Below are 14376 nucleotides of genomic sequence, written 5' to 3' on the forward strand. Positions count from 1 at the left end.
TGAAATGTTTATCTAGAATGTTTTAAATATATTTTCATATTCCGTCACATACGTCATGAAACATATGTTGATGTGTTGCATGAAATACGAAACTATCAAATCCAAGCTCTTTTTCACTCATTCGTTTCACCGAAGCTTGAATGAGAGGTCAATGAAGCGACGGAAGAAAGAGAGACAAGCGGTTGAAAATGTGTTTGCTGTTCGACTTCGACCACTTCAACAGAAAAAGAAAGCTAGCAGTTTCTTTATCGCATAGATTTTGTTGATTGAACCTGACGACCAAATTTGATTTTAATGTATGGATTCCGGAACAATAGACTTCTCTGAAGTTTATGAATTGCACAAGTATTAGTGCAGAACTTGGGGTAAATTATAAGTATTAGTGCAAGCAAAACCTTTGAATTCACCCAAAGTTCTGCACTAATACTTGTGCAATTCATAAACGTCAGAGAAGTCTTTACCAGGTAATTTGCTGCAGTACTATAATAATCATCTTCATACATTAGAGACCTCCAAGCGCAATCTCACGAACACTAAAATCCAACATCCATACATAAAAATGATGAAGAAGAAGAACCAACAATGTATCGCGATATCACAACCATTTAAAAAGGTAACGCGTGGTCTCACGCACACTTTTGTGCATCTGAAGAACTGTATGCCAAAGCAGAAATTAATTTTGTGACGTGACAACGCTTTGTCAACCAAATTTACAAATGTTTTTTTTTTTACTAGATGTATCGTCACTTATAGTACGTTCATAGTACGTTCAGACTACAGAGTTATAACATGTTATAGCGCTATCTTGATGGTGGTTTCTGTGTTGCAATTATTTGACAACCATTATAACATGTTATAGCTGCTTAGTCTGGACAGCGTTTTAAGGACACATTTAATTAACAACTCGTGTGACAAAGTTCAGTGGAGTATTTTGACATGAAGCAAAAATTATAATGTATCACCAACACGCAGAAAAAAATATTTTAAAAGTAATAATATTTGACGTAAAATCAATAAGAATTTCATTTTGTTTTGGCTGCAAAAAGAAATCATTATTGTTTCAACAATCCAGTATTTTTGTTTCTAAAAACCCATGGATTGTTAAATCAAAAAGAAAATCTTTTAGAATTTACAAGAGCTTAGATGGTTTTGACGTAAGCTGTCAAATTTGGCAGCTGGGTCAACAACAAAAATATGTTTGTTTTTAAAAGAGATTTCTTGTTGATTCAATCGTATTTATTTTATAAAGTCTGACAATTCACGCAGTAGAAATAAAAATGTGTTTATTGATGTAAAAATAATATGGCATTTTTTTTTTATGTTTCGTTTTCATTTGGAAACAAAATTGCAGAAATTGTAATTGAATTTCTGAGGCATAAAATGTTCAGTTCATGAGCTGATGGGTCGATATGTAGGGTCCAGATGTGGGAGCTGCCTTCCTGGCGTCGGGAGCATTGGTACTCAGTACGGAAAACAAGATCGATGGAAAAAAATAAAGGAAAAAAAAACAGAAATATTGATTATATTTATCAACTGCAGCTCGAATTGCAGCATACTTACTTAACTCAAGTCTCAAGATTTTCGAAAATCTTGCACTTATTTCCCGAAATTTACAATTAAAAACAATACTTACGTGGAACGCGTAGGTATTGTTATTGTTTACATTTTTGTCCGGGTGAAAACGAGGGAATGGTTGGTAGTTATTTTTGCTTTCATGGCCCAGAGAATGGACACAGCAAATAAATGCTAAATTAAAATTAACTATTGTTGGCTTAATAATAGAATATTGTTATTTTTACAATAGTTGCATTTGAAAAGTGGCTGATTAAAACAAAAAGAATCCTATTTTGAATTTATATTACTAAGTATTATTGAAACAACAAAAAGCAATATAATTTCAACTGGAATTGTTTGCTTAAATACAATTAAAGATTTTTTTGGTTCAATGCAAACAATTTTCTGTCCGTGAACAAACGGATTACCCTAATAAAAAATAACCATAAACGAACGATAACCCAAATCATTGAACTATTCCACAAATGGTTTGGATGATACCCAGAACACGTCGTTAAGCAAATTAACCATACAATTTTTATTATGGTAAGCTGTCAAATATTTTCCGATTATGGATTTTTATAGGATATCATCTAAGTTTTCCAATAGTATTGATAGTTTGTTGGACTTACGCATTATTTAGGCATGAAAATATGCAAAATCATCAGTGCAATGTCAAAACGTTGTTAAGTCACACTAAAGGCCGGCGCACAATAGATACGTTTTAAGGTTTTTTGACAGTTAGCCCATGCATTATCTGTCAAAAAACCCGAAAACGTATGCATTGTGCGCCGGCCCTAACTTCACTCCGTTGTACGGTACCATGTATTTGTTGAGCGAATCATATCTCCTTCAAGAGAGAAATAAAAATTGATCGTTCTCTCTTTCCTTTCATCGTTCAAGTTCATCTCCAACCGGGAAAGATTATTCATTATTTAGTCTGCGAGAGCAAAGCAAAGAGATTACGCATATTCACATGTCGCAGTTCTGATACACAACAGTGTGTCTGAACTAGCCAGGAAAGGATCACTTCTCTTCATATATCTAAGCTTCTGTAGTGTTCAAACTAAACTGATAACACGGTGATGTGAGAGTAAGCAACAGATGCTACCGGTGGTTGGATTAGTATCGGAATCAGTATTCTATAAACTGTCGACCAGCTGTTTTGTGTTGTACGGCCGAATAGAGAGAAAAAAGTGATGATTGTGATAACAGATTTAGCAATAATTTAAAGCAGTGTCATGATATAGCCGTTGTGCGCTGGCCTTTACTCTTATCAGTGAGCTAGTTTACGCGACATGAAAGAGTGTTTATAGATGCCAAAATAGAAACGCAAAATTCTTCCAAACTCCGCAGTTCAAAAGTGCCTTCTGTATGAGATTTGATTAATATACTACAGTGCGGAGAGTGTAAAATCTTACGAAATATTGTAGAAAAACATGAGTCTTGATACAATGAATGATATAGTTAAAAAGTACAAGAACTGGAAATCTTACATCAAGGTACGTAGATCAGATTAAATGTGTTAAGCTACGATTGATTTATTCTAACAATTAGCACCAATTTCTTAACTGATACCCTCAATATATGTGTTGCACCAAATCAGTGCTGTTGGTGCCGCTTCTGGCTTTGTTGGTTGGCGTTGGATGGATGGTTGCTTTGCACTGCAACGACAGTGAAGCAATTTTTTTTTCTATTTGTCTGACGAAATGAGCGAAAAAAACAACACGATAGCGAAATGGTGTTGGGGAGTCTAATGGCCCGCGAATAGAGGAGAGTGGTTCACCAGTATACATTTCCATGTGTATAGAGTACAGTGAAGACCCTCCACTCCTTTTGTGTGCTTAACGCTTCGCTTGGTCCATCATCTGACCGCACGGAATTTCATCATACTCGCATACACGTTTCCCGCAGCTTCACTTCTACTATCACGAGCTGTCTTTTCAGTTCAGCTCAACAGATGTTGATCGTTCTGGGCAGTTGATGCAGTTCTTTGCTCTTTCTTTCTCTGACGTGCACTTTAGATCGATGCTAAAAATCATAACCTTAAGCAAACTTGAGGAAGATTTGTTTTCGTGGGAACCTACTAATACATAGGAACTACTTACGAAGACGTTTCATGACTCAGCTGATAGGGGATTTCCCATTCAAGTAGTCAAATGCTTACGTTAAAGGAAGTGTGTTTCCAAAACGTTCTGTTTCAAAACGTATTTATTGTGTAATTGTGGTCATTGAAAATTGTGGGAGAGTAATGAGTTATCCTCTTACAATTTTCATTGTCCACAATATCGCACTTCCAAGTGCAGTTACCCGTTGCAACTCATGTAGACAATTCCTAGAATTACCCCTAGTTTAAACTGACGATGTGGACGTGTTGGTAAAACGCCCACCTAAGATGTATCATCCCCTATAATGTCCGGTATAAATACTCTGATAACAATCACAATATACATCCGTAAGTTTCCATAGTGACAGCAGTTCTCATAACGTACCTACCTGATGATGATAGAAATATGCACGTTATCTCACAGTTGAGTGCGATCTATGCCATTGTTAATGAAGATAACGACTTAACCATGAAAACTCTTCTCAATCTATTTTCTTTTACTAAGTTTAGTGAACTCATTATGACGTCAAACTATTCGGCAATTCGGGCATGATAGTTCATGATGCTCATAATTCACTGACATCTTCAAAAAAAAACCTCATGAAACGCTGTCGATCATTGTGCATGTTGAATTGCACGTAGAGTTTACAATATTGAATTGTGTAATACTCTGAAAAGATCAATGTTGATTACTAAGAATTGAGTTTTTGATTACGAAAACGTCATGGATTTTCATTTCTTAAAATGATGTCTGTTGGGACCTAAACTTTTTCAAAAACCGAACTCTTATTTCAACCTTATCGAGAAATGAAATGATGAAAGTCATAAGTTACTAAATTAATTGAACTCATGACAAAAGATTTTATCAAATGTTAAGCCTTGCTTTATGAATAAATTTTTCAATGGCATATGGTTCTACAATCAAATGGATGATCAAAGCATGGTTTAACAATAACCATGGATATACACACTTAGTTTTTTCTACCGAGCTCGGCTGTGCAAATCTCGGCAAAATAAGTTTTACTGAGATTTCAGCAAAAGTGACATTTGATTGCTGAGTCTCGGATAATGCTTAGCAGAATCTCAGCAAACAAATGAAATGTTTGCTGATATCTCAGTGAAACGTTTTTTGCCGAGATTTGCACAGCCGATCTCGGTAGAAAAATCTAAGTGTGTAGGATGATAGTGATAAAAGCTGTTTAATCAATTATGCTTGCAGCTGGTAGTAATTACTCGATTTTCAATCTTCATTGTCACCAACTTGTGACAATGATGACTTCGCAAATGACTCAGCTTGGCGACCAACGTGGCTGTGAAGCAAATTTAGCTCATACATAAGAGATGTCTGTATTTCCCAATAATTCTCATTAACGTCCTAATAAATTTGACCAATATCGAATCAATGTGCTTCAACACTTCAATTGAATCCTATGCGAACATTTTTGGACATTTGTTATTGATTGATGTGATCAGTTTCGATGCTTTCTTCGAAGGTTTCAATCCATTACGTCGTTTGTGGCGCCGGTGGTGTAGTGGTAAGCGTTATTACCTCTCACCCCAGCAGACCTGGGTTCAATCCCAGTCGGCGCCACCGGGATGTTCTGAGGCATAACATCTCTGATCACGCCTTTCTTCGGAACGGGAAGTAAAGCCGTTGGTTCCCGGTTCATGAGTTTGATGGGTCGCTAGGTAGGGTCCAGGCACGTATAACAACATCGACGGAAAAACAAATCATGGAAAAAATCCATTACGTAGCAATGTTGCTAACGCACTGGAATTGAATGCTTTTCAAATTATTATTTATTGGCACCTTGGGAGCATCGATTGATTGCGTCACCCGAAAATTGGACAATATTACCAACAATCAATACGAAACTAACGATTTTAAATTGCCTCACTACTTGACCAGCCTATTGGTCCCACGCAAATCGACAAACGTACCCCATTCTAGTCGAAATTCTAGTACTACACAATGTTTGTTTTGATTCGCTATAAAAGTTTGACAGATAAAATGAGGGGTTCGTGAATTTTCCTATGTTTCGAGGGGTGCATCGATAAGCTTGGGACCGAAGATAGTACCAGAGCTGAGCCAAAAAGTTGAGTACGTTTATTCGGGACCTTCTGGTCTCAGAGTTACCTCTATGCTATATGCATGAGAAAATTCATTCACTCGCACAAGCATCACAGCCTTCCTCACCTACAAACGGATTGCTGAACGAGTGTTAATTCTTCAAACCAAGTGACTCTGCAGGTAGACTCGGAACTGACAGCAGTAGAAAGAATGTGAAGGATAAACTGAAAGGCAGCCGAACAATTTTCTCTACCGATGGAAACCCTATTGAATGCGTAAAAACCGAACGCTAACGATTTAAATAACCGAGCGAGATATTTTTTGGCTCAGTGATTTAAATCAGTTGAATTGGCAAATCAAAGTTTGCCCCGTAGATAATAGAAGAACTATGAAAGTGATTATAGTTTCAGAATTATGCACGGCTGCAATCTTAAAATGCATTTTTGTTTTAATGAAATCTGGTTGATCCCAACCAATAATTTTCAGGCTGGCGGGTATGAAAATGTTTAAATCGATTTATCTCCGTTAAAACGGCTCTAATCGAGATTTAGAAGGTTTTAAGCTGTCAGAAAGTTTTTCTTCAAAAAAAAAAATCCCAACCCATTATTTTCAGACTGGCGGGTATGAAAATCTTTAAATCGATTTATCTCCGTTAATACGGCTCTAATCGAGATTTGGAGGGTTTTTAGGTGTCAGAAATTTTTTCCCAAAAAAAAATGTTCCTACCCATTATTTTCAGGCTGACGGGTATGAAAATCTTTAAATCGATTTATCTCCGTTAATACGGCTCTAATCGAGATTTGAAGGGTTTTTAGGTGTCAAAATTGTCAAATGTTTCTACCCATTATTTTCAGGCTGGCGGGTATGAAAATCTTTAAATCGATTTATCTCCGTTAATACGGCTCTAATCGAGATTTGGAGGGTTTTTAGGTGTCAAAATTTTTTCCCAAAAAAAATGTTCCTACGCATTTTTTTCAGGCTGGCTGGTATGAAAATCTTTAAATCGATTTATCTCCGTTAATACGGCTCTAATCGAGATTTGGAGGGTTTTTAGGTGTCAGAAATTTTTTCCCAAAAAAAAATGTTTCTACCCATTATTTTCAGGCTGGCGGGTATGAAAATCTTTAAATCGATTTATCTCCGTTAATACGGCTCTAATCGAGATTTGGAGGGTTTTTAGGTGTCAACATTTTTTTCCCAAAAAAAATGTTCCTACCCATTTTTTTCAGGCGGGCGGGTATGAAAATCTTTAAATCGATTTATCTCCGTTAATACGGCTCTAATCGAGATTTGGAGGGTTTTTAGGTGTCAGAAATTTTTTCCCAAAAAAAAAATGTTCCAACCCATTATTTTCAGGCTGGCGGGTATGAAAATCTTTAAATCGATTTATCTCCGTTAATACGGCTCTAATCGAGATTTGGAGGGTTTTTAGGTGTCAGAAATTTTTTCCCAAAAAAAATGTTCCAACCCATTATTTTCAGGCTGGCTGGTATGAAAATCTTTAAATCGATTTATCTCCGTTAATACGGCGAGATTTGGAGGGTTTTTAGGAGTCAAATTTTTTTTCCCAAAAAAAAATGTTCCTACCCATTATTTTCAGGCTGGCGGGTATGAAAATCTTTAAATCGATTTATCTCCGTTAATACGGCTCTAATCGAGATTTGGAGGGTGTTTAGGTGTCAAAATTTTTTTCCCAAAAAAAATGTTCCTACCTATTATTTTCAGGCTGGCTGGTATGAAAATCTTTAAATCGATTTATCTCCGTTAATACGGCTCTAATCGAGATTTGGAGGGTTTTTAGGTGTCAGAAATTTTTTCCCAAAAAAAAAATGTTCCAACCCATTATTTTCAGGCTGGCGGGTATGAAAATCTTTAAATCGATTTATCTCCGTTAATACGGCTCTAATCGAGATTTGGAGGGTTTTTAGGTGTCAGAATTTTTTTCCCAAAAAAAATGTTCCAACCCATTATTTTCAGGCTGGCTGGTATGAAAATCTTTAAATCGATTTATCTCCGTTAATACGGCGAGATTTGGAGGGTTTTCAGGAGTCAAATTTTTTTTCCCAAAAAAAAATGTTCCTACCCATTATTTTCAGGCTGGCGGGTATGAAAATCTTTAAATCGATTTATCTCCGTTAATACGGCTCTAATCGAGATTTGGAGGGTTTTTAGGTGTCAGAAATTTTTTCCCAAAAAAAATGTTCCAACCCATTATTTTCAGGCTGACGGGTATGAAAATCTTTAAATCGATTTATCTCCGTTAATACGGCTCTAATCGAGATTTGGAGGATTTTAAGGTGTCAGAAATTTTTTCCCAAAAAAAAATGTTCCAACCCATTATTTTCAGGCTGGCGGGTATGAAAATCTTTAAATCGATTTATCTCCGTTAATACGGCTCTAATCGAGATTTGGAGGGTTTTTAGGTGTCAGAAATTTTTTCCCAAAAAAAAAATGTTCCAACCCATTATTTTCAGGCTGACGGGTATGAAAATCTTTAAATCGATTTATCTCCGTTAATACGGCTCTAATCGAGATTTGGAGGGTTTAAGGTGTCAGAATTTTTTTACCCAAAAAAAAAATGTTCCTACCCATTATTTTCAGGCTGGCTGGTATGAAAATCTTTAAATCGATTTATCTCCGTTAATACGGCTCTAATCGAGATTTGGAGGGTTTTCAGGCGTCAAATTTTTTTCCTAAAAAAAATGTTCCTACCCAATATTTTCAGGCTGACGGGTATGAAAATCTTTAAATCGATTTATCTCCGTTAATACGACTCTAAGCGAGATTTGGAGGGTTTAAGGTGTCAGAATTTTTTTACCCAAAAAAAAAATGTTCCTACCCATTATTTTCAGGCTGGCTGGTATGAAAATCTTTAAATCGATTTATCTCCGTTAATACGGCTCTAATCGAGATTTGGAGGGTTTTCAGGCGTCAAATTTTTTTCCTAAAAAAAATGTTCCTACCCAATATTTTCAGGCTGACGGGTATGAAAATCTTTAAATCGATTTATCTCCGTTAATACGGCTCTAATCGAGATTTGGAGGGTTTTCAGGTGTCAGAAATTTTTTCCCAAAAAAAAATGTTCCAACCCATTATTTTCAGGCTGGCGGGTATGAAAATCTTTAAATCGATTTATCTCCGTTAATACGGCTCTAATCGAGATTTGGAGGGTTTTTAGGTGTCAGAAATTTTTTCCCAAAAAAAAAATGTTCCAACCCATTATTTTCAGGCTGACGGGTATGAAAATCTTTAAATCGATTTATCTCCGTTAATACGGCTCTAATCAAGATTTGGAGGGTTTTTAGGTGTTCCTACCCATTTTTTTCAGGCTGGCTGGTATGAAAATCTTTAAATCGATTTATCTCCGTTAATACCGCTCTAATCGAGATTTGGAGGGTTTTTAGGTGTCAGAAATTTTTTCCCAAAAAAAAATGTTTCTACCCATTATTTTCAGGCTGGCGGGTATGAAAATCATTAAATCGATTTATCTCCGTTAATACGGCTCTAATCGAAATTTGGAGGGTTTTTAGGTGTCAGAAATTTTTTCCCAAAAAAAAAATGTTTCTACCCATTATTTTCAGGCTGGCGGGTACGAAAATCTTTAAATCGATTTATCTCCGTTAAAACGGCTCTAATCGAGATTTGGAGGGTTTTTAGGTGTCAGAAATTTTTTCCCAAAAAAAATGTTCCAACCCATTATTTTCAGGCTGGCTTGTATGAAAATCTTTAAATCGATTTATCTCCGTTAATACGGCTCTAATCGAGATTTGGAGGGTTTTTAGGTGTCAGAAATTTTTTCCTCAATAAAAATGTCCCAACCCATTATTTTCAAGCTGGCTGGTATGAAAATCTTTAAATCGATTTATCTCCGTTAATACGACTCTAAGCGAGATTTGAAGGGTTTAAGGTGTCAGAATTTTTTTACCCAAAAAAAATTCCCAACCCATTATTTTCAGGCTGGCGGGTATGAAAATCTTTAAATCGATTTATCTCCGTTAATACGGCTCTAATCGCGATTTGGAGGGTTTATAGGTGTCAAAAAAATTTTCCCTAAAAAAAATGTTCCTACCCATTATTTTCAAGCTGGCTGGTATGAAAAACTTTAAATCGATTTATCTCCGTTAATACGTCTCTAATCGAGATTTGGAGGGTTTAAGGTGTCAGAATTTTTTTACCCAAAAAAAAAATGTTCCTACCCATTATTTTCAGGCTGGCTGGTATGAAAATCTTTAAATCGATTTATCTCCGTTAATACGGCTCTAATCGAGATTTGGAGGGTTTTCAGGCGTCAAATTTTTTTCCTAAAAAAAATGTTCCTACCCAATATTTTCAGGCTGACGGGTATGAAAATCTTTAAATCGATTTATCTCCGTTAATACGGCTCTAATCGAGATTTGGAGGGTTTTCAGGTGTCAGAAATTTTTTCCCAAAAAAAAATGTTCCAACCCATTATTTTCAGGCTGGCGGGTATGAAAATCTTTAAATCGATTTATCTCCGTTAATACGGCTCTAATCGAGATTTGGAGGGTTTTTAGGTGTCAGAAATTTTTTCCCAAAAAAAAAATGTTCCAACCCATTATTTTCAGGCTGACGGGTATGAAAATCTTTAAATCGATTTATCTCCGTTAATACGGCTCTAATCAAGATTTGGAGGGTTTTTAGGTGTTCCTACCCATTTTTTTCAGGCTGGCGGGTATGAAAATCTTTAAATCGATTTATCTCCGTTAATACGGCTCTAATCAAGATTTGGAGGGTTTTTGGGTGTCAAATTTTTTTCCATTATAAAAATGTTCCTACCCATTATTTTCAGGCTGGCGGGTATGAAAATCTTTAAATCGATTTATCTCCGTTAATACGGCTCTAATCGAGATTTGGAGGGTTTTTAGGTGTCAGAAATTTTTTCCCAAAAAAAAATGTTCCAACCCATTATTTTCAGGCTGACGGGTATGAAAATCTTTAAATCGATTTATCTCCGTTAATACGGCTCTAATCGAGATTTGGAGGGTTTTTAGGTGTCAGAAATTTTTTCCCAAAAAAAAATGTTCCAACCCATTATTTTCAGGCTGGCGGGTATGAAAATCTTTAAATCGATTTATCTCCGTTAATACGGCTCTAATCGAGATTTGGAGGGTTTTTAGGTGTCAGAAATTTTTTCCCAAAAAAAAATGTTCCAACCCATTATTTTCAGGCTGACGGGTATGAAAATCTTTAAATCGATTTATCTCCGTTAATACGGCTCTAATCGAGATTTGGAGGGTTTTTAGGTGTCAGAAATTTTTTCCCAAGTTAAAAATGTTCCTACCCATTATTTTCAGGCTGGCGGGTATGAAAATCTTTAAATCGATTTATCTCCGTTAATACGGCTCTAATCAAGATTTGGAGGGTTTTTGGGTGTCAAATTTTTTTGCCCTTATAAAAATGTTCCTACCCATTATTTTCAGGCTGGCGGGTATGAAAATCTTTAAATCGATTTATCTCCGTTAATACGGCTCTAATCGAGATTTGGAGGGTTTTTAGGTGTCAGAAATTTTTTCCCAAAAAAAAATGTTCCTACCCATTATTTTCAGGCTGGCGGGTATGAAAATCTTTAAATCGATTTATCTCCATTAATACGGCTCTAATCGAGATTTGGAGGGTTTTTAGGTGTCAGAAATTTTTTCCCAAAAAAAAAATGTTCCAACCCATTATTTTCAGGCTGGCGGGTATGAAAATCTTTAAATCGATTTATCTCCGTTAATACGGCTCTAATCGAGATTTGGAGGGTTTATAGGTGTCAGAAATTTTTTCCCAAAAAAAATGTCCCAACCCATTATTTTCAGGCTGGCGGGTATGAAAATCTTTAAATCGATTTATCTCCGTTAATACGGCTCTAATCGAGATTTGGAGGGTTTTTAGGTGTCAAAATTTTTTTCCCAAAAAATAAATGTTCCTACCCATTACTTTCAGGCTGGCGGGTATGAAAATCTTTAAATCGATTTATCTCCGTTAATACGGCTCTAATCGAGATTTGGAGGGTTTTTAGGTGTAAAATTTTTTTTCCCAAAAAAAATGTTTGTACCCATTATTTTCAGGCTGGCTGGTATGAAAATCTTTAAATCGATTTATCTCCGTTAATACGGCTCTAATCGAGATTTGGAGGGTTTTTAGGTGTCAAAATTTTTTTCCCAAAAAAAAATGTTCCTACCCATTATTTTCAGGCTGGCGGGTATGAAAATCTTTAAATCGATTTATCTCCGTTAATACGGCTCTAATCGAGATTTGGAGGGTTTTAAGGTGTCAGAAATTTTTTCCCAAAAAAAATGTTCCAACCCATTATTTTCAGGCTGACGGGTATGAAAATCTTTAAATCGATTTATCTCCGTTAATACGGCTCTAATCGAGATTTGGAGGGTTTTTAGGTGTAAAATTTTTTTTCCCAAAAAAAATGTTTGTACCCATTATTTTCAGGCTGGCTGGTATGAAAATCTTTAAATCGATTTATCTCCGTTAATACGGCTCTAATCGAGATTTGGAGGGTTTTTAGGTGTCAAAATTTTTTTCCCAAAAAAAAAATGTTCCTACCCATTATTTTCAGGCTGGCGGGTATGAAAATCTTTAAATCGATTTATCTCCGTTAATACGGCTCTAATCGAGATTTGGAGGGTTTTTAGGTGTCAAAATTTTTTTCCCAAAAAATAAATGTTCCTACCCATTAATTTCAGGCTGGCGGGTATGAAAATCTTTAAATCGATTTATCTCCGTTAATACGGCTCAAATCGAGATTTGGAGGGTTTTTAGGTGTCAGAAATTTTTTCCCAAAAAAAAATGTTCCAACCCATTATTTTCAGGCTGGCGGGTATGAAAATCTTTAAATCGATTTATCTCCGTTAATACGGCTCTAATCGAGATTTGGAGGGTTTTTAGGTGTCAGAAATTTTTCCCAAAAAAAAATGTTCCAACCCATTATTTTCAGGCTGGCGGGTATGAAAATCTTTAAATCGATTTATCTCCGTTAATACGGCTCTAATCGAGATTTGGAGGGTTTTAAGGTGTAAAAATTTTTTTCCCAAAAAAAAATGTTCCTACCCATTATTTTCAGGCTGGCGGGTATGAAAATCTTTAAATCGATTTATCTCCGTTAATACGGCTCTAATCGAGATTTGGAGGGTTTTTAGGTGTCAGAAATTTTTTCCCAAAAAAAATGTTCCTACCCATTATTTTCAGGCTGGCGGGTATGAAAATCTTTAAATCGATTTATCTCCGTTAATACGGCTCTAATCGAGATTTGGAGGGTTTTTAGGTGTCAAAATTTTTTTTCCCAAAATAAATGTTCCTACCTATTATTTTCAGGCTGGCGGGTATGAAAATCTTTAAATCGATTTATCTCCGTTAATACGGCTCTAATCGAGATTTGGAGGGTTTTTAGGTGTCAAAATTTTTTTCCCTAAAAAAAATGTTCCTACCCATTATTTTCAGGCTGGCGGGTATGAAAATCTTTAAATCGATTTATCTCCGTTAATACGGCTCTAATCGAGATTTGGAGGGTTTTTAGGTGTCAACATTTTTTTCCCTAAAAAAATGTTTGTACCCATTATTTTCAGGCTGGCTGGTATGAAAATCTTTAAATCGATTTATCTCCGTTAATACGGCTCTAATCGAGATTTGGAGGGTTTTTAGGTGTCAGAAATTTTTCCCAAAAAAAAATGTTCCAACCCATTATTTTCAGGCTGGCGGGTATGAAAATCTTTAAATCGATTTATCTCCGTTAATACGGCTCTAATCGAGATTTGGAGGGTTTTTAGGTGTCAGAAATTTTTCCCAAAAAAAAATGTTCCAACCCATTATTTTCAGGCTGGCGGGTATGAAAATCTTTAAATCGATTTATCTCCGTTAATACGGCTCTAATCGAGATTTGGAGGGTTTTTAGGTGTCAGAAATTTTTTCCAAAAAAAAAAATGTTCCAACCCATTATTTTCAGGCTGACGGGTATGAAAATCTTTAAATCGATTTATCTCCGTTAATACGGCTCTAATCGAGATTTGGAGGGTTTTTAGGTGTCAGAAATTTTTTGCTCAAAAACAAATGTTCGTACCCATTATTTTCAGGCTGGCGGGTATGAAAATCTTTAAATCGATTTATCTCCATTAATACGGCTCTAATCGAGATTTGGAGGGTTTTTAGGTGTCAGAAATTTTTTCCCAAAAAAAAATGTTCCAACCCATTATTTTCAGGCTGGCGGGTATGAAAATCTTTAAATCGATTTATCTCCGTTAATACGGCTCTAATCGAGATTTGGAGGGTTTTAAGGTGTAAAAAATTTTTTCCCAAAAAAAAATGTTCCTACCCATTATTTTCAGGCTGGCGGGTATGAAAATCTTTAAATCGATTTATCTCCGTTAATACGGCTCTAATCGAGATTTGGAGGGTTTTTAGGCGTCAGAAATTTTTTCCCAAAAAAAATGTCCCAACCCATTATTTTCAGGCTGGCGGGTATGAAAATCTTTAAATCGATTTATCTCCGTTAATACGGCTCTAATCAAGATTTGGAGGGTTTTTAGGTGTCAAAATTTTTTTCCCAAAAAATAAATGTTCCTACCCATTACTTTCAGGCTGGCGGGTATGAAAATCTTTAAATCGATTTATCTCCGTTAATACGGCTCTAATC

General features: G+C 35.7%; 1 protein-coding gene across 2 annotated transcripts in view; it reads left to right on the top strand.

Moving 5' to 3' along the window:
- The first annotated feature begins 2516 nt into the window (after positions 1–2516).
- Positions 2517–14376, top strand: part of LOC135713576 (lysM and putative peptidoglycan-binding domain-containing protein 1-like) — a 56545-nt gene continuing 44685 nt past the window's right edge. For both annotated transcript variants that reach the window (XM_065236706.1, XM_065236707.1), the window contains exon 1: positions 2517–3056. In XM_065236706.1, the coding sequence (XP_065092778.1) occupies positions 2994–3056 (63 nt within the window). In that variant the 5' untranslated portion in view covers positions 2517–2993. The remainder of the gene's footprint in view (positions 3057–14376) is intronic.

This window comes from Ochlerotatus camptorhynchus, unplaced genomic scaffold (genome assembly GCF_037179485.1).
Source record: "Ochlerotatus camptorhynchus isolate MF236.1 unplaced genomic scaffold, CSIRO-AGI_Acam_v1.1 ptg000569l, whole genome shotgun sequence".
In the NCBI taxonomy this organism is placed as follows: Eukaryota; Metazoa; Arthropoda; class Insecta; order Diptera; family Culicidae; genus Ochlerotatus; species Ochlerotatus camptorhynchus.